The sequence below is a fragment of the Podarcis bocagei genome (assembly GCF_964188305.1).
Source record: "Podarcis bocagei genome assembly, chromosome: 7".
In the NCBI taxonomy this organism is placed as follows: Eukaryota; Metazoa; Chordata; class Lepidosauria; order Squamata; family Lacertidae; genus Podarcis; species Podarcis bocagei.
The window spans coordinates 20,046,568-20,068,980 of record NC_138132.1 but is presented as its reverse complement, the minus strand read 5'-3'; the positions used below and the strand labels follow the sequence as shown (position 1 = coordinate 20,068,980).

The 22,413-nt window shown below is 46.7% G+C and overlaps 1 protein-coding gene across 1 annotated transcript in view; it reads left to right on the top strand.

Moving 5' to 3' along the window:
- Positions 1-3,977: 3,977 nt before the first annotated feature.
- The window catches only part of LOC308592218 (IgGFc-binding protein-like), a gene marked incomplete at its 5' end in the record, with an annotated part of 31,902 nt that continues 13,466 nt past the window's right edge, over positions 3,978-22,413 (top strand). Inside the window, 12 exons of the mRNA XM_081203505.1 lie at positions 3,978-4,029; positions 6,818-8,044; positions 9,370-9,719; positions 10,071-10,644; positions 11,070-11,671; positions 11,964-12,525; positions 13,503-14,101; positions 15,955-16,534; positions 16,624-16,823; positions 18,509-18,650; positions 20,280-20,608; positions 21,503-22,076. Of these exons, the coding sequence (XP_081059631.1) occupies positions 3,978-4,029; positions 6,818-8,044; positions 9,370-9,719; positions 10,071-10,644; positions 11,070-11,671; positions 11,964-12,525; positions 13,503-14,101; positions 15,955-16,534; positions 16,624-16,823; positions 18,509-18,650; positions 20,280-20,608; positions 21,503-22,076 (5,791 nt within the window). The remainder of the gene's footprint in view (positions 4,030-6,817; positions 8,045-9,369; positions 9,720-10,070; positions 10,645-11,069; positions 11,672-11,963; positions 12,526-13,502; positions 14,102-15,954; positions 16,535-16,623; positions 16,824-18,508; positions 18,651-20,279; positions 20,609-21,502; positions 22,077-22,413) is intronic.

Here is a 22,413-nt window from a genome sequence, read left to right as displayed (position 1 = left end):
AGCCCCACTCACCTCACAGAGTGTTTGTTGTGGGGGAGGAAGGGAAAGGAGATTGTTAGCCGCTTTGAGACTCCTGAAGGGGAGTGAAAGGTGGGATATCAAATCCAAACTCTTCTTCTTCTTCTTCTTCTTCTTCTAATCGCCAAAAATGACACTGTTGACATGGGTTACCAGTATTCCGGCTATGTCTGGGAAATTCCAGATGTATGGCAACCCTAGGATGAGCCTGTCAATTACACATTTAAAAAATATTAAAGTCAGTTTGTGCATTCCCACATTAGTTCCCTTAAAAAAAAAATAGTCCTTTTGAAAGTTGTCAGCATGTCAGCATTTACATGTACATTTCTCCCAGTGTAGATGTTTTTGCAAACAGTTTCCTTTGGCATAATGTCATCTTTTTCATCTGTGGTATCTGACTTCACTGGAGAAAAAGTCGATGCAGAGATAAGGTTTCATTCAGCAGCTCTGTTTTTGTACCGGGTGCACAATCCAGGATCTTGAGTTTGTTGTTTGCTCACAAGTAAAGAGTGATGCCTGTCATCCTGAGCATTTCGTGATGTCACAGCTCACATTAGTCACTTTAAACCCTCAAGTTTGTGCTCTGCACAGATGGTCACAGCAAAGTTCTGTGGATTCTTGCATCTACTGCAGCAAAACGGTCACATTCTGTGTGCTCCATTTGTCCTCAAGTGCTACGTGAAACTAATGGAATCTCATGGGAAATGGCCCAGTAGTCTGTAAGTGCTAGGTTGGCTTGCAGAATTATGAAGGTGGCCTCTATGTCCCCACATATGTCATTGGTTGGATGACTGAGTTGGCCACCCCTGGCCAAGTCCCTTGGTGTAACATGCAACACAAGGCATCAAATAACAGAAAACATTTGTAGTGGGCGAGTTCCAGTGGGTGGCATGAGCTCTTAATCCTCTTGACTGACATGATTTAAGTCAACAGAGGGTTAAGGAGCCATGACTGCCGAGAGACATTCCCATCCCCTCCCATGTGAAAGGAGGCAACAAATATTGACCAAAGGGCTCAGCAAACTCTTTTAAGGAGGGGGTTCCAAGAAATGTTAGAGTAAGAGGTGCGGTAGCATTGAGTAGTGAAGACAGGGGCGTGTGGTGTGAGAGCAAGAAAGGAAGGCTGGAGATGTTAATAAAGGAAGATCCTTTAAGCTAAGCTAAGAGGAAGGCATGCTGGGCAAATCCTCACCTTGTTCAATCTATGTCCTCACTGCAGAAGGATGTGCGGATCAGAATTGTCCTCCATAGTCACCTACAATCACACTTGTTAAAAAAAATAAAATTTTATTAAAGATTTCTTAATTTACAAAAAGACATGCATTGTCTCTTTTTCCAAGCTGTGTTTTCTACAGATCAGTTTCATTTGTTGTGAGACATTAGTGTTATATACAATGTTAGGTTAGGAAGAAGAGGGGGAGGGGGTGGGGTCAGGTGGCAATGCTTCAATTCTTCTACTTAGTGTTTGTGTAGGGTTTTGCGTTAGTGTCAGTTGTGTGGGTTCTCTTACTATTCACTTGTTGTATTTCCTTGGGGGTGGCCTCGGGTTTGGTTGGTTGTAGTGAGATTTGTTTTTGTGTGGGGTGTGTGTGTGTGTGTTTGCCAGATTGATTCGTATGCTGTTGGTGGGTTCTTGTTGTTGTCTTGTTGGGCTGTGTATTTGATGAAGGGTAACCATACCGGGGTAAAAGCATCTTCTTCTATTTGTCCCGTGTCAATTTCAGTTTGTTGGTACCTACAGACACACTGTCAAGACCATATTCATGGAAGACAATCTAACTCAGCTACAAGTGATAGAAGAAGAAGAAGAAGAAGAAGAAGAAGAAGAAGAAGAAGAAGAAGAAGAAGAAAGTTTTACCCCCTAGACTGGTAGCTTGTAAGGCAGGCGGGAGGGGGCTGGCTGAGGACACACTGTGGTGGTCATTATCATTAATTCCATTTATTATCTACCCTTCACCAGCAGGTCCCAGGGCAGGTAACAACAATTTCAAATTCAGAATTAAAAACAGCTGCAACAGAGTACAGCCACAGGGATAGGGTGAACCCGGAAAGCACATATCTCAGGTGTCAAAAGGCCGGGGTTAAGAGGGATGTCTTCAGCATTCACCAAAAGCTGTAATGAAGAAGCCAGACATATCTCTGTGGGAGGGAGTTCCACAACCGCGGAGAATGTCCCCTGCCAGGCCACCACTACAAAACCTATGTGGAAGGTGGAACTACCAAGAGAGGCTCCTCTGTTGATCTTAATAGACCCAGAGATGATCTGTAGGAAAGGAGGTGGTCTTTCAGATACTTGGGGCCTAAATAATGTAGGGCTTTGAAGAGTAGCAATAGCACCTTGAACTGGGCTTGGAAGCAAAGCGCCAGCCAGTTCTTAGTATAGGAGGTTGGTTGGGCAGTGGTCAGGCAGTTATTTGTCCTAATCAATCAGCTTCCACTGGTGGGGATTGCTTCTGAGTAAACATCTACAGGATGCATCTGCAAAAGAGGATGTACTACATGCCCTTTTAGTACTGTTGGGAAGAAATTCGAGATTTTCTCCAGAAAGCCTCTCTTGGGCCCTAAGCACACTGCGCTGAGTAAACCACACTGCCCCAAGCACTCCAGCTCATGATCCTTTAAGTAATCCAAACTTAAACACGTAAACACTTTCGTGGTAAGGAGAATTGCATGTGCATTGACCCAAATCTGAGCTTACTGTCCCTCCTCCAGGAAGCAATGACTCAGCCTATCACACACCTCTGTATATGCTACCTTAATGTGCTGGGGACTCCCTCCAGTATAAATGTGGCAAACCTGTCACTGAGAGAATTAGGAGCTTCCCAGCAGGTAAGTGGACTTTTCTCATTAGACACCTGTGAAATGAACATGGGAGGAGTGTGAGGAAATGGATAAGTCCACCGAGCTTTCTTTGATTATGTACTATCTGGTTTCAGAAGCCCGTATGCAAGCTATATTCAAAATTATATCTTAATAGATTTGCAAATGAAGTAAATGGGGAAACATACTTTGTTTTTAGAGGAAAAATATACTTCACAGCAAGCATCATCTTAGAAGAAGCACTCTGTGCTTTGCAAGAGAGAACTGGGAATGCCTGCTTAATACCCACTCTTGTTGTTTTTAATGATATAATAATTTTTAAAATAAAAAAAGATTCATCTATCAAAGACTTTTTATTCCATTTGTTCCTAACCGTTTAATCCTACAAAATGAGATAGCCTTAATAGATAGATGCAGTATTTCTGAAAGGAGGGTTTGACATATTTATTTATTCAGAAGGGTTTGTAGACCACTTAATCAGAAAACTCTCTAAGCAAAAATTATCACTAACATTATCAACAGAACACAGCTAAAATTCACAAAACCTTAAAAAAAACAACCACCTGGGTATACACAAAAAAGAGAAAACACAGATAACATCAGTCAACAAAAGCAAAAATTGGTACAAAAATAAGCTTTCAGTAGGCATCTAAAACAGCACAGTGGTACCTTGGGTTAAGAACTTAATTCATTGTGGAGGTCCATTTTTAACCTGAAACTGTTCTTAACTTGAGGTACCACTTTAGCTAATGGGGCCTCCTGCTGCCGCCGTGCGATTTCTGTTTTCATCCTGAAGCAAAGTTCTTAACCTGAGGTATTATTTATGGGTTAGCGGAGTCTGTAACCTGAAGCGTCTGTAACCTAAAGCGTCTGTAAACCGAGGTACCACTGTATAGCAAAGGTACCTGCATAATGTCAATAAGACAGGGAGCTCCAAAGCATAAATGATGCCATGTTGAAAGGTTGACTCTTTGCAGATGCAGAATGAATATCATATGCCAGTAAAGAAAAAGAAAAGGAAACAATAAATTCACACATTTACCATTGGCTCTAGTTTGGTCCTTACTCTTTGATGCACTTGCATCATAAGGTTGAGCACCAAAGTGCCATTCCTCTTTCTTCTCTTCTTGTTTTGCAGCCATGGGGATGAGGATGCTGCTGCCAATCGCTGTGGGGCTCACCCTCCTCGGTGGTGAGTAGAGACTTGGGTGGTGTGACTAGGAAATCGTCCAAGGACAAAAGTCTGCAAATAGGAGGACTGAATGGGCAACCCGCAATTCAGCCATTTGACCAGATAACAATCAGTAGCAGATAAGAGTCACATAGTTGGGGAAATCTATAGGCAATGTATCCATGCCTCTGATGAGGTTTGCCACAAATTAAGTGAATTGCCAGGAGTACAGGCTTTGGATATGGGCTGGTTGTGGGCTCAGTGATTGCAAAATCTAGGCAGACGCTCAAAACATGTACTAGGATGAACATCCTTCCGGTGATATGCACTGAATTCTACTTGTTTTGTGAGCCCCCCCCCCCCCGGAGTAGGAATCACCACTTAAAAGGATCACAGGGCTAAGAGTGTCTTAACCCCTACCCTGCCTGAGACATTTGTGGGCTTCTGCAAGCCACAGTAGATAATAAGCCTAGATGGGCCAAGACACTTCAGTGTGTAGCGATGTGTGTACCTGTGTGCAGGGCTGGATTTAGGTTTGATGAGGCCCTAAGCTACTGAAGGAAATGAGGCCCTTTATATGTCCACCTGTCCTTTGTCAACAACAAATGGTCGCTGTTTTTTGTTGTTGAATATATGCTATATGGTAATTTATGGATCTAACAGGTATCTAAAGTCATTTGCACATGTTGCCGTGCAACCAGTCCATGCAGAATGTAGGCACCCTATATATAGAAATGGGCAAACCAGTGATATTTTAGGGAGCAGGCTAGCAGGCGGGGCCCATTACTTACATCATAGGAGCCTACACAACACAACACACTGTTGCTGTATGTAGGTTTTATTTCATTTGATTTGTATCTTATACAGTGGTACCTCGGGTTAAGTACTTAATTCGTTCCGGAGGTCCGTTCTTAACCTGAAACTGTTCTTAACCTGAAGCACCACTTTAGCTAATGGGGCCTCCCGCTGCTGCCGCGCCACCGGAACACAATTTCTGTTCTCACCCTGAAGCAAAGTTCTTAACCCGAGGTACTACTTCTGGCTTAGCGGAGTCTGTAACCTGAAGCATATGTAACCTGAAGCGTATGTAACCTGAGGTACCACTGTATTTTGGAAATGTACATCCAGTTTTGGGGGGGCTCCCAAGAGAGTTGAGCCCTAAGCTACAGCTTGTTTAGCTTATATGTAAATCCAGCAGTGCCTGTGTGCATGCAAGGACGCTGAATATGAGGATGTGAATAAAAAGAGTCAGAATCAAATGTACTATTTCTTCATCCTGAGCAAAATCTGGGATCCTGAGAATTTTATTATTCCTCCCTGCTACTCTTTCCTTTTTTAAAAAGAGCAAGTTCCTAGCCAGTGGAAAGTATGAGATATTATTATAGAAGATAGTGTCAGTTTGAACCTTCAGAAAGCAGAGGATATGTCTACACAGGATTCCAGGTAGGCCCTCCTTGACAGAGGCCAGTCCCTTTACTGAAGGAACAGCCTAGAGGGAAGCCCTCCCTTTGAAAGGGTCCCCTATTTGAAGGGATGACTACTGTGATAGGACTCAGCTACACAGCTGCAAATAAAATGTTTTAAGTGTGTTGTAAAGCGCATTATACAATGGTGGCACTAGATGGCAATGGTGAGTTATGGCAAATTCAATATATTTTTCAAAACATTTTTTTTAAAGCATTGTCACATTATTTATATGTGTGTAGATTCCACCTCAGCCTCATTTAAAGTTAAAGAGATTCCTGAAGTATCAGTATCAGTAGCAGCAGTAGCAGTAGATAGTAAATGAAATCCAGTAAGCAGGTTGTTAGGGGGCAGCGAGGCAAGTCTGGATTCAGTCTCCCTTTCCCCAGCAAAACAGCTGATGGCCAGAATGAAACCTTTTGAAAAAGAGCTAACTACACATGCATGAGAAGCCCAGATATTCCGCATGAGCCAGGGGCTCATGGGTCTGCCAGTATCTTCTCTGGCACACATGACCTCTGTCTATGCCACCTCAAATATCCACAATGCATGAGAGAAGTGTTTGCTTTTCCCGATCAGTTCCTGTTTGCTCTGGCTTAGCCTCTCCTGCTTTGAACACAACCACTTAGGCATGCCCACATTTTGTTGGGTGTGAGGATTGGACACTCGCCATCTTTCCCCTACTGAACAGAGGGAAACGGCAAAGAATGTCTCTCTGTGGGGCTGATGTCACTGCCTCCCCCTCCGATCTTTTGTGGCCCTGTCTCTTTTTCTGCTCTTTTAGATCCATTTGTGTTATGCCACCCTTTTGACATCCATTTTGTGAGGGGCACCCATGGCACTTTCTCAAATTTCCAAAAATGCCTATTGCACTGCGAAGTTGGAAACGTCTGACATGGGGGTACTTTGTTAGATAATGTAATAAGTATTCTTATTTCTGGGGTGTGTACAGAAATGTTTTGATGGGATAACCTTTGGTAGGGCACATTGTCAAGACTTGCGGGCATTACTTGGGCATTTGGATTCTTTTATTGCCTTCCCGTAAAGTCCTTGTTCAATTAAAGGAAAAACAAAATATTTATTTCCCACTGTCAGATATTTTGGCGGGGGGATTTTATAGACCCTGTCATAATACCCAGACATCATACTGTCCAACCTTTGGAGATCCAAACCCAGAGGTATGTCTTCTGGGTTGTGCTCCTGGGCAAGTCAGGTGACCCACTCCTCGCTCCCCAAATCTCATAAGGTGCCTAAAAACACGCGAGATTTCAGCCCCCCAAAAGTGCTTTCTGGGTTGCAGAAGGACAGTGGAAGAGCATGCTTACTTTTCTTTCTTTTCTTCCAGGCTTCCATGCTGTAATACCCACTGGCCGGGAGTTCATCACAGCCTTCCTGCAAAACCATAAGCTGGACTACTCTGAAGCTCAGTTCCAGCTCTATGTTTCCGGCTACTCACCTTCTACCACCGTCACTATCTCAGTCTGCAAATCTAAGTTCCACAGCCAATTCCCCCTTGCCCGGGGTCAGACTGCAAAAGTGAAGATACCAGCTTATGCAGAGATGGCCGGCACAGCTAAATTCTGCTACACCGTCGTGGTGAAAGCTAACCAAGACATCTCTGTGTTGGCCCTCAACTCCAAGAAGAATACAGCCGACACCACCGTGATCTACCCAGTCCACAGCCTAGGCTCTGAATACTACATCCTCACACCTCCTGGAGAGCTGTCCAATTCATACAAGGAGTTCTCCATCATTGCGTGGCAGGACCTCACTGCGGTGGAGATCAATCTCAAGGGCAGCGTGAGATTCCAGGGGCGCATCTACCCAGCAGGCAGCAAGCTGAATGTCGTTCTTTCTCCATACGAAGCCATCCAGCTCCAGAGCCGCCAAGACCTCTCTGGCACCCTTGTAAGATCAGCACGGCCAGTGGCAGTGCTGAGTGGGCACACCTGCGCCAATATGAACACCAATTGCAACCATGTGGTGGAGCAGCTTCTGCCAGTGTCTAGCTGGGGCCGGGCCTTCTTTCTCCTCCCACTCTCTTTCCAGACAAAGTACGACCTTGCATACATAGTGGCGTCCCAGCCCACCACAGTCACCTGTGTCTCTGGTGGGATCCATACGAACTACAACCTTGTGGCCGGGCAGGTGCTTCAGCTGAAAGTCTCACGTTTGGGTCCCATTTACATCACAGCCAACGTGGGCATCCAGGTCTTCTTCTTTTGCACCGGTGGTACCCATTCTGGCCTGACCTTCGACCCCTTCCTCCTCAGTATCCCTGACGTGTTCAGCTACTGTACATCTTACACCCTCGGGGGCCTGGAGGACTTTGACAATTCTGCGTTCATTGTTGCTAAGACCGCTGCTGCTTCTGGGATCACCATGGATGGTCGTGCGTTGAGTGGCACCTCTTGGAGACAGATTCCAGGAACAGAATACTCCTGGAGCGAGTACAGTCTGGGGAAGAAAGAAAGCACCCATTCCATGACACATCCCAGCATCCCCTTTGCCCTGCTAAGTTTTGGCATTGCCAGCAGGAATGCCTATGGTGCATTGGCACTCTGCCATCGTGGTGAGTTGTGGGGCTTGTTGAGGTGGGAGATCAAGGTGCTGAATTTCCATTGAGCAAAGGGTGATCAGCATTGCAGGGTCCGAATCCCTGCTCAGCAATGGAACTCAATGCATGATCTTGGGCCAATCTCTCTCTTTCAGTGTAACCAACCTCACAGGGGTCTTGAGGAAATAAATTGGGCTTCCCTCCTTGTGCATAGCTTCTTGGAGAAAGGGTTGGATACAAAGATAGTCTCCAGTTCATGGGAACATAGGAATATAGGACCTGCCTTAGAATCATAGATTTGTAGAGCTGGAAGTATCACCTAGTCCAACCCCCTGCAATGCAGGAATCTCAACTAAGGCATGCATGACAGATGGCCATACAACCTCTGTTTGAAAACCTTGCATGTAGGAGAGGTCACCACCTTCCAAAGCAGTCTGTTCCTTATACTGAGTCAGACCAGTGGTCTACCTAGCTCAGTACTGTCAACACTGATGGTCAGTGGATCATCTACCATAGCAGTTTCTCCCTCCCCCTCCCCCTCCCCCTCCCCCCACCCCAGTCTTATGTAGTCTTTCTGGTTTGCCCACATGGCAAGAAGAGAGAGTGTGCAATCAGGACTGAGTAGCTGACAGTCTTAGTCATATACAACTCTCTCGTGGCTTTTCTGCCTGGAAACACATGGGAGGGACCTCTTGCCACAGCAACACATTTGGACTGGGATTGGCTGAGTGGAGCAGAGCGCTGGCCAGATAAGAGAAGATGGACAGAAATGTCACCAGGAGCGTCTCTAAATTCAAATGTTAGTAGAAAATGTGTGCAAGGCAGGAAAGCATGTGTAGCTTTGAGATTTTGGGGGGAAATCCTTAAAAAAAAATTCATTGAAATTCTCCTTGGAAGGTCTTTGCCCTATAGCCTCAAGTGCAAGAGCCTTTGCTGTGTGCAGTGCCTATATAGCTGTGCATTCCTAGCTACGCAGCCCTTTGCAGATGTTGCCTTGAGCATGTGCACATCTAGAGGATTTAGTTAGCAGCATGCATAATGTTGAGGGCCTGAAACATTGGCATGGACCCACCAACCTTCATCTCCAAGTGTTTGGCGTGTATATGGAGAAGGTCAGACAATGAGAGGATAGCTTAAGTATTGCTATCAGAACTTTATCATTTAACTTGTCGGATGTGTTGGGCTATACAGGGGGAAAAGCTGGCTTCCTCCATCCCTCAATCTATTGCTCTGATTGTGTCGAAGGCCACCCATTCGACCTCTCCTCTCTCTCTCTTCTTGTGCCCATTCTCTTCCTCTCTTCCCCACTCTTATACTAACCCCTCCTCTTTTCTCACCAGCCTCTCAGCCTGTCCCCCAACCATCCTGCAGTTCCACCAAGTGCCGGAAGAAGGAGACTTGCCAGATCAGGAACGGCCAGCCTGTATGTGTGGCACAGTCTACTGCCACCTGCTGGTCTCTGGGTGACCCCCATTACCGTACTTTTGACAAGCAGAAATACAACTTCATGGGCACCTGCACCTACACACTGGCCAAGACCTGTGGATCGGACACGACACTCCCAGCTTTCCACATCACAGCCAAAAATGAGAACCAAGGCAGACAGAGCGTGTCCTTCATAGGGTTTGTGACAGTCCAGGTCTATGGATACCACATAAGTGTGGCCAGAAAGGAGTATGGCATAGTCAGGGTAAGAACAATAGCATTGCATTGTCTTAACTGCATGAACCAGGGCCCATATCAGGCTAGGGATGAATGGGACAGTCAACTTCCATTCTGTGTCACTTTTGCATGTGCTAATTACACTGAGGACTGATCATCCTATTAGGACTATCCCTCCTGATATTTCTGAATGGGCATGTGTAGTTCTATTTTAAATAGTTTATTGTGGCACACCATGACTTGGATTGCATACGTTGGGTGCCACATTGGGTGTGGCTAGTCCTGCTTCACAGCAGGTAGTTGGAACAACTCCCAACTCTATCACCCTACACTAGGGGCTTCCATAATGCATATCTAACAGTAACATATTCTGTACCAGGTGAATAACCAACGCTCCCAGCTGCCCATCTCCCTGCAAGAGGGGAAGCTGCGTCTATACCAGAGCGGGACCTCTGTCTTCATTGAGACTGACTTCTCACTGAAGGTTTCCTATGACTGGAACAACCGCCTCTGGGTGAAGATTCCCAGCAGCTTCTTTGAGAACGTTTGCGGCTTGTGCGGTAACTACAATGGTGACCCTACTGATGACTTCAAGACCTCGGCTGGGTCCTTGGCCCCCAGCCCTGTGGAGTTTGGGAAGAGCTGGAAAGTGGAAGATGGCAACAAGCTCTGCTGGGATGACTGCCATGGAGAATGCAAGAAGGTCACCTTGGAGGTGCTCGTCAAATACAAAGTGGAGACTTTCTGTGGCTGGATCAGCAAACGGGAGGGCGGCCCGTTCAGCCAGTGCCACTCTGTCATTGACCCCGAAATCTTTGTGGAAAACTGTGCCTATGACCTCTATATCTACGAAGGCCACCGAGAGACTTTGTGCCAAGCACTGCAGAGCTATGCCGATGCCTGCCAGAGGGAAGGCGTAACCATGTTGGACTGGAGAAGACTCACGGGCTGCTGTGAGTAGAATTAATTGCTTATGACAGGGGTCCCCAAGCTCCTTTGGGCCCAGGATCACATTTGGAAATATAAGAAACTGTTGTGGGCAACGCAAATTGCCCGTTTCCCAGAAGAAAAATTGGTGGTGCTCATAATGCTTTCCTTCCCAAAAATTCAAAACACTTATACATTGCTCAAAACAAATAAAACACAGGAGGCAACTGTATTAAGTAACACTGTAAATTAAATAACAAACAATTTGCCTCTATTTCACAACACCCAGCCTCAGCAGCTTGGGGCATCCATCTCAATCTACCTAAAGGCTGTCTTACCATTGGTGCTGGGAGTAATGGGTGTGCAATCTCTCTGATAATAAATCCCAATGAAAAAGAAAGGGATTGTGGATAATTGTGCCCTCATTTTTCTCTGTCTCTCTCTTTTGCAGTGCTCTCCTGCCCTGAGAACAGCCAGTACAAGCTCTGCGGCTCAGCCTGCCCAGCCACTTGCAACGACCAAGCTCTTCCTTCCAACTGCTCTTCATCACGCTGCGTGGAAACTTGTCAGTGCAACGAGGGTTTTGTGCTGGAAGCTGGGAAGTGTATCCCCAAGGCAGCTTGCGGTTGTGCCTTCGAAGGGAAGCTCTTTTCTCCCGGCGAGCAGTTCTGGGGAGACAGCACATGCACAAAGCGCTGCATCTGTGACCCGCAGAGCAAGCAGATGAAATGCCAGCCTGCCAGCTGCAAGGCTGGAGAGCAGTGCAGGGTGGAGAATGGCCTCCAGAACTGCTACCCAACTGGTTACGCCACCTGTTCTGCAGTCGGTTACTCTCATTACCATGGTTTTGACGGTCAGAGTTTTAACTTCCAGGGCACCTGCCTCTACACATTTGCAGGACTCAGCCAGAAGCGCAACGACTTGGTGGATTTCCAAGTCTTAGTCCAGAACTCGGGCCAGGGCAGCTGGTCTACATCCCTCAACAAACTGGTCAAGGTTCAAGTCTATGGCCTGGAGATAACAGTCAGCTGGGCTCATCGTGGAAGAGTTCTGGTGAGTCTAAATGAGGCTTCCTTTGGGGAGCGAGTCTGTTAAAAGCCTGCACACATCCATGGAGCACATATGTGTGTGCCCCATCCCCGTTCCACCCTGTTCCACCCTCCGTTCCACCCTCGTTCTGCCTTCTTCTGGGTCCAAAAGAACCCACATGTCGGCGATCACACGTAAATTGTACGCACCACAAATGTCTTTGCTAAGCCATCGTTTGGCATAGCTCAAAGCCATGGCACCAGATTTTGAGCATGATCTTCCCCACTCATCCTTCCCACTTTATCTCTCCTCCCAGGTGAATGGTTTGCTGACCAACTTGCCCTACAGGGTGGGCCTGGACCAAGTCCTCATCTATCAGAAGGGCTGGGATGTTGTGATCCAAACAGATATCTCCATCACCATCACCATTGTCTGGCAAAGCCGCCTCACGGTCACTGTGCCAAAGTCCTACGAAGGAGCCCTTGGTGGTCTCTGTGGCAACTTCAACAGCAACAAACAAGACGACTTGGCATCCAGTGACGCAGCCTCAGTTTCGACAGCCTTGGGACGGCGCTGGAAGGTGGCCGAGTCCCTTGGATGCAGAGAAGTGAGCCCCAGGGTGTGTCCGGACTTGGAAAACATTGCCCAGCGCCAGCGAGGCGTCAGTGCAGAATGTGGACTCCTGGTGGACAAGAGTGGCCCATTTAGGGAGTGCCATGGCAGAATTGACCCTGAGGTGTTTTTCCTAGACTGTGTTTTTGACTACTGCACCTTTAATGGTCAGAAGGCTGTGCTGGGCCATGTCATTGCTGCTTACACTGCAGCCTGCCAAGCCATACAGGTGACCATATATATCTGGAGGATCCACATATTCTGGAGTAAGTATGATCCAGTTTGCTCCAGTTGTGAAGAGGGTGGAGGTAGTTTTTTTTTTTTTAAGCTTGGGCCCCTCAATATTGCTGGATTGTGTAGAATGGGGTTAGTTTAGAAGGTGCAAGGCACGTTATATGGCATAAAGGATAGGAGTGATAAAGATTTGATCCAGTTCTCATCGGACGGCGAAATTACACAATTCACGCTTTCCAAAGCAATGGGTGAACCAAAAGGCAGCCACCCCTCAAAATCTACACTTTTCCAAATTCCACACTGCATTTCTCCAGCCAAGTAATGTGCGCCAAAAATGCATATTAGGTACGGTAAAGGATAACAAATGAATATATCAATGACAATAACACAGGGGAAAAAGATGCTATAAAAGGGAAAGTTGTGTTAAAATATATAAGGAGAAAATTGCTCTAAAATGCTGAAGAATGTTTATGGGAACATTTGGGCATTGTTTTCTAAGGGGGGGGGGAGGTGCAAACTGATGTGGAAATATGGAGAACTGGGTTTAACATTGAGAAACCAGAACTAGCAGATTTCCCTGTCCCTACACATTGCTCTTTCCTCCCATGTCTCGTTCCTCTCCACCTCCCAGCATCTGCCTGCTGAGGCGGCCCTCGGCCCTGGTTCCAACCTTTCCATTTCCTCTTCACTCTCTCACAGTTTTCCACATCTGTAACAGGCAGCCAATAATCTGTGGCCCCCTGAGTGTGCTCTGTCTCCATTGGGCTGTTTAGGGCAGGTGGGTTGCTCCTTAAGGTTCTCCTGAGCCTGCTGACATCTCCCTTTCCTGTATGGGTGGGTGATGCAGCTTTGGCTACATAAGCAACAGCACTCACATCCCGAACATTGGAAACAGGGGGAGCAACGCTGTCACAACAGCATGGGTTTATGTTAGTCTCCGGTGTAGTAATGGAAATAGAAGAGTTCGTGATATTGATGGGAAATGCATTTTCTAACCCTCCCATTCCAGAGCCGGTCTGTCCCCGAAACAGCCACTACGAGCTCTGTGCCAGGAGCTGCCAACAGACCTGCAGCAGCCTTTACTCCCCTCTGCCTTGCTCAGCACACTGTGCAGAAGGCTGTGTCTGTGATGAAGGCTTTGTGCTCAGCGGCGACCGCTGCGTCCCCATGTCTCAGTGTGGCTGCGTCTACCAGGAGCGGTACTATACAGCTGGGGAAACCTTCTACCCAACCAGCAAGTGCAATGTGGAGTGTGTGTGCCAGGCTGGTGGAGCGGTTGCCTGCAAGGAAACCTCTTGTGGCCCTGGTGAGGAGTGTAGGGCAGTGGACGGCGTCCATAAATGCCACCCCGTTGGCTCAGCCACTTGCTCAGTCTCTGGCGATCCCCATTACATCTCCTTCGATGGAGTACGCTTCAACTTCCAGGGCACCTGCACCTATGTCCTTGCTAAGGCTGCCATCACAGACAAGAAGAACTTGAAGGCTTTCACCATCACTGAAGAAAATGAGGCCTGGGGGAGCAGAAAAGCCTCGGTCACCAAGATGGTCTCTGTGGAAGTCTATGGCACCACACTTACTTTGATCCAGAACAAGAAGGGACAGATCAAGGTAGGTGTTTGCATGCTGCCCATGCTCTTATCCAAGAAGCTCTGGGCAGTGCACATATGTCTCCATTTTAACTCCAAGGGTCTTCTTCTTTGGCAATCACTCATAACTGAGTAAGGTTGTCTTCCATAAACACGGTTTTAACAATGAGTCCGTAAGTTACTGTGGAAGCCAATACTGGATCCACACATCATTCCACAGTGGGGACATTGGTTTCCGGGCAGGAGTTGATCACGGTGAGGGTTTGCCAACTGTGCCTTCCTCATACCATGTTTCTCCCTTTCATCCTGAGTTCAAGCGTCTTCAAAGTCCATGGCACCTTTGGTAAAGGCTGTTCTCCAATTGGAGCGCTCGCAGGCCAGTGTGTCCCAGTTGTTGGTGTTTATACTACATTTGTTTAGATTTGCCAAACTCCAAGGGTGGGGATGCCTAATTAGGCAGACCAGGCTATTTTGGCCAATCACATCCACCTGCTCGTTACATTCACCCAGGGCTTTTTTCCTGCCGGAACTTGCTGGAACTCAGTTCTGGCACCTCTCAGATGGGCGCCATTGCTATTATAAGAGAACAAGGGAGATATTCATGGTGAGTTCCGGCACCTCTTTTTCTAGAAAAATAGCACTGCCTACACCTGATGCTGTATATGCATTTGGGGTATTTCTGAGCCAAGAATTGCATCACCAAATTCAGAGATGTGTGAGAGCTGACAGATAACTGTGTTCTGATCCAGGTATTTGTCCAGACAGTGCACATCGGATGGAGTTTGCCATCTACAGTTCATTTTATACACTAATTATAAGGAATTATATCTAACACTCACACACATGTGTATGTTTAAAATTAGGGTCACAACTATAATCTCTTAATTTTTAATTGTGTCATTTTCGGTTTCACTTGGCAATTTTATCTCCTCGGTGGTGCTAACATATATTTGCACTTTTGTACACAAAGTGCAATGGCCAGGAGCTCATGCAAACATAGCTAACTGTATATATTATCTCCTGCACATCTTAAGTCAATTAAACATTAATAAAGCTATTGCTTAAGCCAATGAAAAGTTACAGCCCTATCATTTCAATGAAAAATTTGAACATGAGATCTACTTCACTGAATAAATCCAGACTTGGGAGAGAAAGACCAGTGCTTTAATCATGGCTCTAGTTCTACATTAGCATATCCCAAGAAGACCACAGATGCATTTGACCTTGGTTAGGCCAAAGGAAGCTGCCTTATACTGAGTAAAACTTTTGGTCCATCCAGCTCAGTATTATTTGCTCTGCAATGACATGGAGCAGCTATCCAGCATTTCAGAAAGGTTGTTTCTCCCTGCTCTACCTGGAGATGCTGGGGAATGAACCCGGGACCTGTTGCACGCAAATCATGGACACTACCACTAAGCTGTGGTCCTGTAGTTTTTGTGCTGAAGGGGTTGCACTACTCAAAAGTAACCAGTGATGAGTTTCTTAAGCACAAGAGCCACCAATTCAGCAACTCCGAGATGGGGCTGCTATAATACAATATGTCTTCCTTAGTGTCCAGGAAGTATGACTTTCTGCCAAGTTCCAATAATACAATTTGCACACTAGATTCGCATGTGAATGGATCCTTGTGAGTGGATATGTTTACATATATCTATACACAAGAACCTGCTTCCCAACAGATCTTAAAGATAACTTTGCTCATGAGCTTGTTACATGCTGAACCATTCACAAGGTGCCCCTGTGCATGTCAACTTGGGTGGAGTTCAACAATACTTGTGAGAGAAGGGCCTATTGCTGGAGGGTCAAAGATCCCTGAGACCAATTTTGTGTCCTTTGAACATCTGCCCTTAGAGTCAGCATGTCCCCTTCTTCCAGGTGAACGGAGTGTTTCATTCCCTACCCGTTGAATTTTCTGGTGGACGTCTCAGAGCTTATCAGCATGGCACTAAAGTCCTGATAGAAACCAACTTTGGTCTCATTGTGAGCTATGACCTGGTTTACCGTGTGACAATCACCGTCCCAGGAAGCTACCGGAACCAAATGCAAGGCCTGTGTGGGAACTACAACGGGAAGAAGGAAGACGACTTCCTGCTCCCTGATGGCAAGACAACCTCTGATGTAGCTAAATTTGGTGCTGCCTGGAAGGTTCCAGTCCCTGGGGCAGTTGGACCTTGCTCAGATGGATGCTCTGGGAGCAGCTGCCCAGTCTGCGAGAAAAAGAAGGAGGAGGTTTTCAAGCAGCGCCATTACTGCGGGATCCTCACTGCGCCGGATGGCCCCTTCAGTGCTTGCCATGCAAAGGTGGACCCCAGTGTGTACTTCAGCGACTGCATCTATGATGTGTGCCTGGGCAATGGGGACAGCGAGGCCTTGTGTCAGAATATCCAGAGCTACACGTCTGCCTGCCAAGAAGCCGGGATCCCCGTCCAGACCTGGAGGAGTCCATCCTTCTGTCGTGAGTACTGAGAACTATGGGTAGTATTATTATAATAAATATCTTTTTTTAAAAAAATTGTCATGTACCATGTACTCTCTCTGTTGCAGCTCTCAGCTGCCCTCCAAACAGCCAGTATTCACTCTGTGCTGATCTCTGCTCCACTCACTGTGCTGGGATCACCGACTCCAGAATATGCCCCGGGACGTGCGCGGAGGGCTGCCAGTGTGATGACGGGTTCTTCTTTGATGGCCTTGGCTGCGTCACAGTGGAGACCTGTGGGTGCAATGACAATGGAACATATTATAAGGTGCTTTCCCCTAAAGGAGATAGTGTTGCATTGCTTTGAACAAGTGCAAGGTAGGAAGTTCCCTCTTCAGCTATTTAAAGGGCTATTAAACCAGGAGTGGAGAACCTTAGCACTAGGGGCTAAATGTGGCCCTCCAGGCTTCTCTATCTGCCCCTCTGGACTATATCCAGGACACTCCCCTCTCCCCAGGCCACACCCCCTCATTGGCCCTGCTTCATGCCTTCCTTGAGTGTTTCTACCTGGCTAGAATGTGTCCTTGAACTCATAATGCCTCTTTCATGTCTGGATGGAGGATAGAAAGGAATGTGTGAGCGTGTGTGGGAACTAGACTACTGTACAAAGGTGAAATTAGTTTATATTTAAATTCCACCCACTTTTGCCCGGGCCCAGTCCACCTCTGGCATGTGACCCTCAGAACATTGCCCAGAAGGGAATGTGGCCCTCAGAGGTTCATTCTGATGAGCCACATTTATTTTCTGTTGCTCTGGAGGGCTGAACACAAACCAATAGGTTCAAATTCAGAGAGAAAAAATGATGTAGCCTAAACATTTGGAAGAACATGATGATGGCACAAAGGTAGTGGTTGCTCCTTCATTAGAGGTTTTTAAGCAGAGTCTGGATGGCCACCTATCAGGGAGGCTGTAGCAATGAATTTCCTGCCTTGGCAGGGAGTTGAACTAGGTGACCTATGAGGTACCTTCCAGTTGTATGACTGAGCCTATCCCAGTTTTGTATTCTTCATGCAGTGGCTATCCAAGGTCTTGTATCACACAAGCACCAGGCATTGGCAAACAGTAAACAGAACTCAGTAGTAGTAGTAGTAGTAGTAGTAGTAGTAGTAGTAGTAGTTTATTTATACCCCACCCATCTGGCTGGGTTTCCCCAGCCACTCTGGGCAGCTCACAACAGAATATTAAAAATACGACAAAACATCAAACATTAAAAACTTCCCAATACAAGGCTGCCTTCAGGTGTCTTCTAAAAGTTAGATAGTTGTTTATTTCCTTGACATCTGATGGGAGGGTGTTCCACAGGGCAGGTGCCACTACCAAGGAGGCCCTCTGCCTGGTCCCTGTAACATCACTTCTCACAGTGAGGGAACCACCGGAAGGCCCGCAGAGCTGGACCTCAGTGTCTGGGCTGAATGATGAGGGTGGAGGTGCTCCTTCAGGTATACTGGGCTGAGGCTATTTAGTAGTTGGCCAGATATTCTCTTATCTTCCAGAAGAAGGCAGACTCTAAGCTGCAAATGGCCACATTGGCACTGAGATTGGGGAAATAGCACCGCTTTAGGACTGCTACTATTTTCTTGCAGGTTCCACTCATGGGTGGTTCATTTCTCCTCCACCACCATTGAATCTCTATGGCCCAAAGTAACCCAGTGAGCTTAATGACCAAGTGGAGGTTTGAACCCTGGTCTCCCAGGTCCTGGTCAAACACCCTAACCACTACACCACACTAGCAGATTGTACCAGTGATATAAATATATGGGAGTCTAGATTCTTGAGTTCTCTTTCTAGAATGATCTGGAAGAGGGGGAAGCAATATCGCAGGTAGAGCACATATGGTTTGGGAACCTGTTCCTCAGTCTGGCCTTCACGTAACTGAAATATGTGCTTACCAGTAAAGGCTATGGTGGTTGGTCATTTAATGGTTTGCTTTCCCCTTGGCAAATGCCCCGGCAGCCCCATGAGAAGGTCCTGCTGAATGAATGCCAACAAATCTGCAGCTGCATCCCAGGCCGGGGAGTCACCTGCGAGTCACACAGCTGCACCAGCGATGAGGCCTGCGAGGTCCAGGATGGGGTCATGAGCTGCGTCAACAAAGGTGAGAGGCTGGATGTAATTTCAGAAGGACAATTTGAGGAGCTGGCTGACCCAGGTCTCAACTAGGGATGGGGTGGGGGGGTGTCAATTTAGTTTGCATTCCAAGATGAAACTACTTAATCCACACATCCTGAAACAATATGCAAACTGAAACAAAGCCATCCTTTCATGTCCAGTCTTCTCTGAATTTTGCAATGCAGTTCTCCAGGGAAGCCATTGTCAGCTTAGAAGTATGCTGCTTTCCCACATTGTGCCCAAAGTGGTCCAGAATGAACAACACTAAATATATCCATTAAAAATAAGTATATTAAGAACAATTAAAAATGGTCATAATATCAAAGCACAGAGAATGAGTGAATAATAATATAAATTATGTGCAATGGAAAGAAGTTATCCTAGATTTACAGCTTGAATCTAGAAATGTGTTTGGAATGCATAGTAAAGGTAAAGGTAAAGGTACCCCTGCCCGAACGGGCCAGTCTTGACAGACTCTGGAGTTTGTGCGCCCATCTCACTCTATAGGCCGTGGGCCAGCGCTGTCCGGAGACACTTCCGGGTCACGTGGCCAGCGTGACAAAGCTGCATCTGGTGAGCCAGCGCAGCACACGGAACGCCGTTTACCTTCCCGCTGGTAAGCGGTACCTATTTATCTACTTGCACCCAGGGGTGCTTTCGAACTGCTAGGTTGGCAGGCGTTTGGAATGCATACAAATAGGTAAAATGTATGTAAAATGCATGTATAGTAGTGCAGAAATATTACACCGCATGCAAAAATAGTAGGGGAAATGATTTGCAAAATAGTGCATATTAAGCAAACTTGCATAAATAGGTACATACTGGGGAAAATATACACTAGCATGCTGATCTCATGAGGGCTTCTTAAGAAAAATCATAAACTGATGTGGAAAACAAGATTGGAAATACAGTGGTACCTTGGGTTAAGTACTTAATTCGTTCTGGAGGTCCGTTCTCAACCTGAAACTGTTCTTAACCTGAAGCACCACTTTAGCTAATGGGGCCTCCTGCTGCTGCCGTGCTGCCGGAGCCTGATTTCTGTTCTTATCCTGAAGCAGAGTTCTTAACCTGAAGCACTATTTCTGGGTTAGCAGAGTGTGTAACCTGAAGCGTATGTAACCTGAAGCGTATGCAGCCCGAGGTACCACTGTATGAGAAAATGAGAAAAACTGAAATTGACAGATCTGCCCCTCCCTAGTCTCAGCTCCCAACAGGACTGTTGCATGCAGAGTAATAAATGTAGCACTTGTATTGATGAAGGCTGTGGTGATGCACACACTGAGCATCCATTGGGCAGTTGCCATTGAATGCATACCTTAATGTGTTCTGGGATTGCGTGTCTGTCTTTCACATGTTTATGCCCATAGGGCACTGTTGTACATGGATTGCCTTTCAGAACATCTGGCTCTGATCATAGAAATTCTGGTTAACTTCTGGAGCAGTCCCAAAACACAACCATCTGTACACAAGTCATTGAAATGGACCTGGGCTGTCACCATATGGCGTCATGTGTTCAACGACCATGGGGTGATGTACACCTCTTTTGCCAAAGGCTTCCCATGTGGGACCTCTGCTCCTGCATCGAGTCCACAATGGTTCTTTTCTTTCATTTTAGATCCTTGCAAAGCCTTAAAGTGCCGGACCAAGGAGACGTGCAAGCTGGAGGATGGCAGAGCAACATGCGTCCCGAATTACAACGAGACCTGCTGGGGCTGGGGAGACCCGCACTACCACACTTTCGACGGGAAGGACTTTGACTTCCAGGGCACCTGCACCTACACAATTGCCAAGTATTGCAGCAATGACACCACCTTGGTGCCGTTCACGGTGGAGGCAAAGAATGATCACCGGGGGAGCCAGACCATGTCCTATGTGAGACAGGCCAATATCTATGTTTATGGGCACAGCATCTCCATCCGCAGGAAGGAAGCGGGCAGAATCCGGGTGAGTCTTTGCAGTGGTGTCTTAGAATTACAGAACTGTGGAGTTGAGAAGGATCCCAAAGGGAATCTACATACATCAGGACATGCTACAGAGGAGAAAAGCCCTCTGGGGTGTTCCTGATGAGACAGATGTGATCCTGCAGGCCTATTCATTGGGCCATCGGGACTCTCCCCAGAACATACACTTTCCCGGCGACACTTCCTTTTCCTTAGGCACACACACTAGTGTGGAAATTTGGGGGCATGAAATTATGCTGGGAAAATGAGAAACGGGGAGAAACAAAAAACCGACATGTTTGCCCAAACCCTAGCATGGAAAAATAAATGCTATATTCACTGAATTTTACATGAATGTATGAATGAATAAACTTCATTTCTTAAAGTCATAGAACATCATAATATAGATACAGCAAACAATCATTTTGACATATTAAATAAACAAATATAAATGCAAAAAAAATCTGATTATTATTCAGTGCTTTGTTTTCTGGGCTACTGAAGGGTATGCAGTACTGGTAGCTTTTCCCCCTCCCAAATGTTAAAATGTACTTACTGTAACAACTATATGGTGAGTACCGGCAACTTAAAAACAAACAAACCAACAAACCGTTGTTGTTGTTGTTGTTACCTTTATTTAGTTATCACATTTATTTCCCTGGTCTCCCAGGTCCTAGATAGTGACTTTATTTTTGCCTACAAACAGGGTACATATCTGGTCCAGGAGGAATGTTTTTGACAGGGACTGGAGAACAGTTAAGGGATGTGTCTGCCAAGGATGCTCATGTAAAGGGTAGTTTTGCAGGCAGTGGGAGGCAGTGTCAACGTCCTAAGCTGGCAATCGAGGGCGCTATTTCAGAAACTAGTGTACTGACAACTTTCTCTCCCCTGCCTACAGCTGAACGGTATCATCACAAGCCTGCCTGTAACTTTGGAGGACGGGAAGCTGTGGCTCTTCCAGAGTGGCTTAAACGCTGTGCTGCAAACCAACTTTGGCCTGGTGGTGACTTTCGACTGGAGCATGATCCTGGAGGTGACTTTGCCCAGCAGCTACTATGGCACCATCTGCGGCCTCTGCGGGAATTTCAACCAAAACCCAGACGACGAGATGGTGACGCCCGCAGGCCACAAGCCTGCTTCTGAGGTGGAGTGGGCTAAGAGCTGGAAGGTGAATGACCGCGACCCTTTCTGCTGGGATGTCTGCGATGGGAACTGCCCGACGTGTGAAGAGAGCCAACGGCAGCTCTTTGGAAGCGAGGAGTTCTGCGGGCTTCTCACCCAGCTGGGAGAGGGACCCTTCCGCGAATGCCATGACAAGCTGAGCCCCGACAACTTCTTTGACAGCTGCCTCTATGACGTCTGCCTCAACCACGGGGCCAAAAACATCCTGTGCAAAGCGCTGGAAGCTTATGCTACTGACTGTCGCAAGGAAGGCGTGGTCATCCACGAATGGAGAGCACGGAGCAGCTGCGGTGAGAATGAGTCAGGGAGGGAAGCAGCTCCCCTGCATTGTGCTCCCAGTCCTCAAATGCTGATCCCCAACAAAGTTTCATTGGTTCGGTTTGCAAAGCTAAACCATGGCTAAGCATGAAAGAACAAACGTGCAGGCTTGCAGTGTGTGTGTTGGGGGGAATCATGGCTGCTATATTCCCTGCACAGCCCTGCAGCTGTTGCCATGCTGCCCAAGGCTCAGCCATGGTTTGGTTTAGTGCTAAGTCTGAATAAATAATAATAATAATAATAATAATAATAATAATAATAATAATAATAATACTAATATATTATTTATACCCCGCCCCTCTGGTTGGG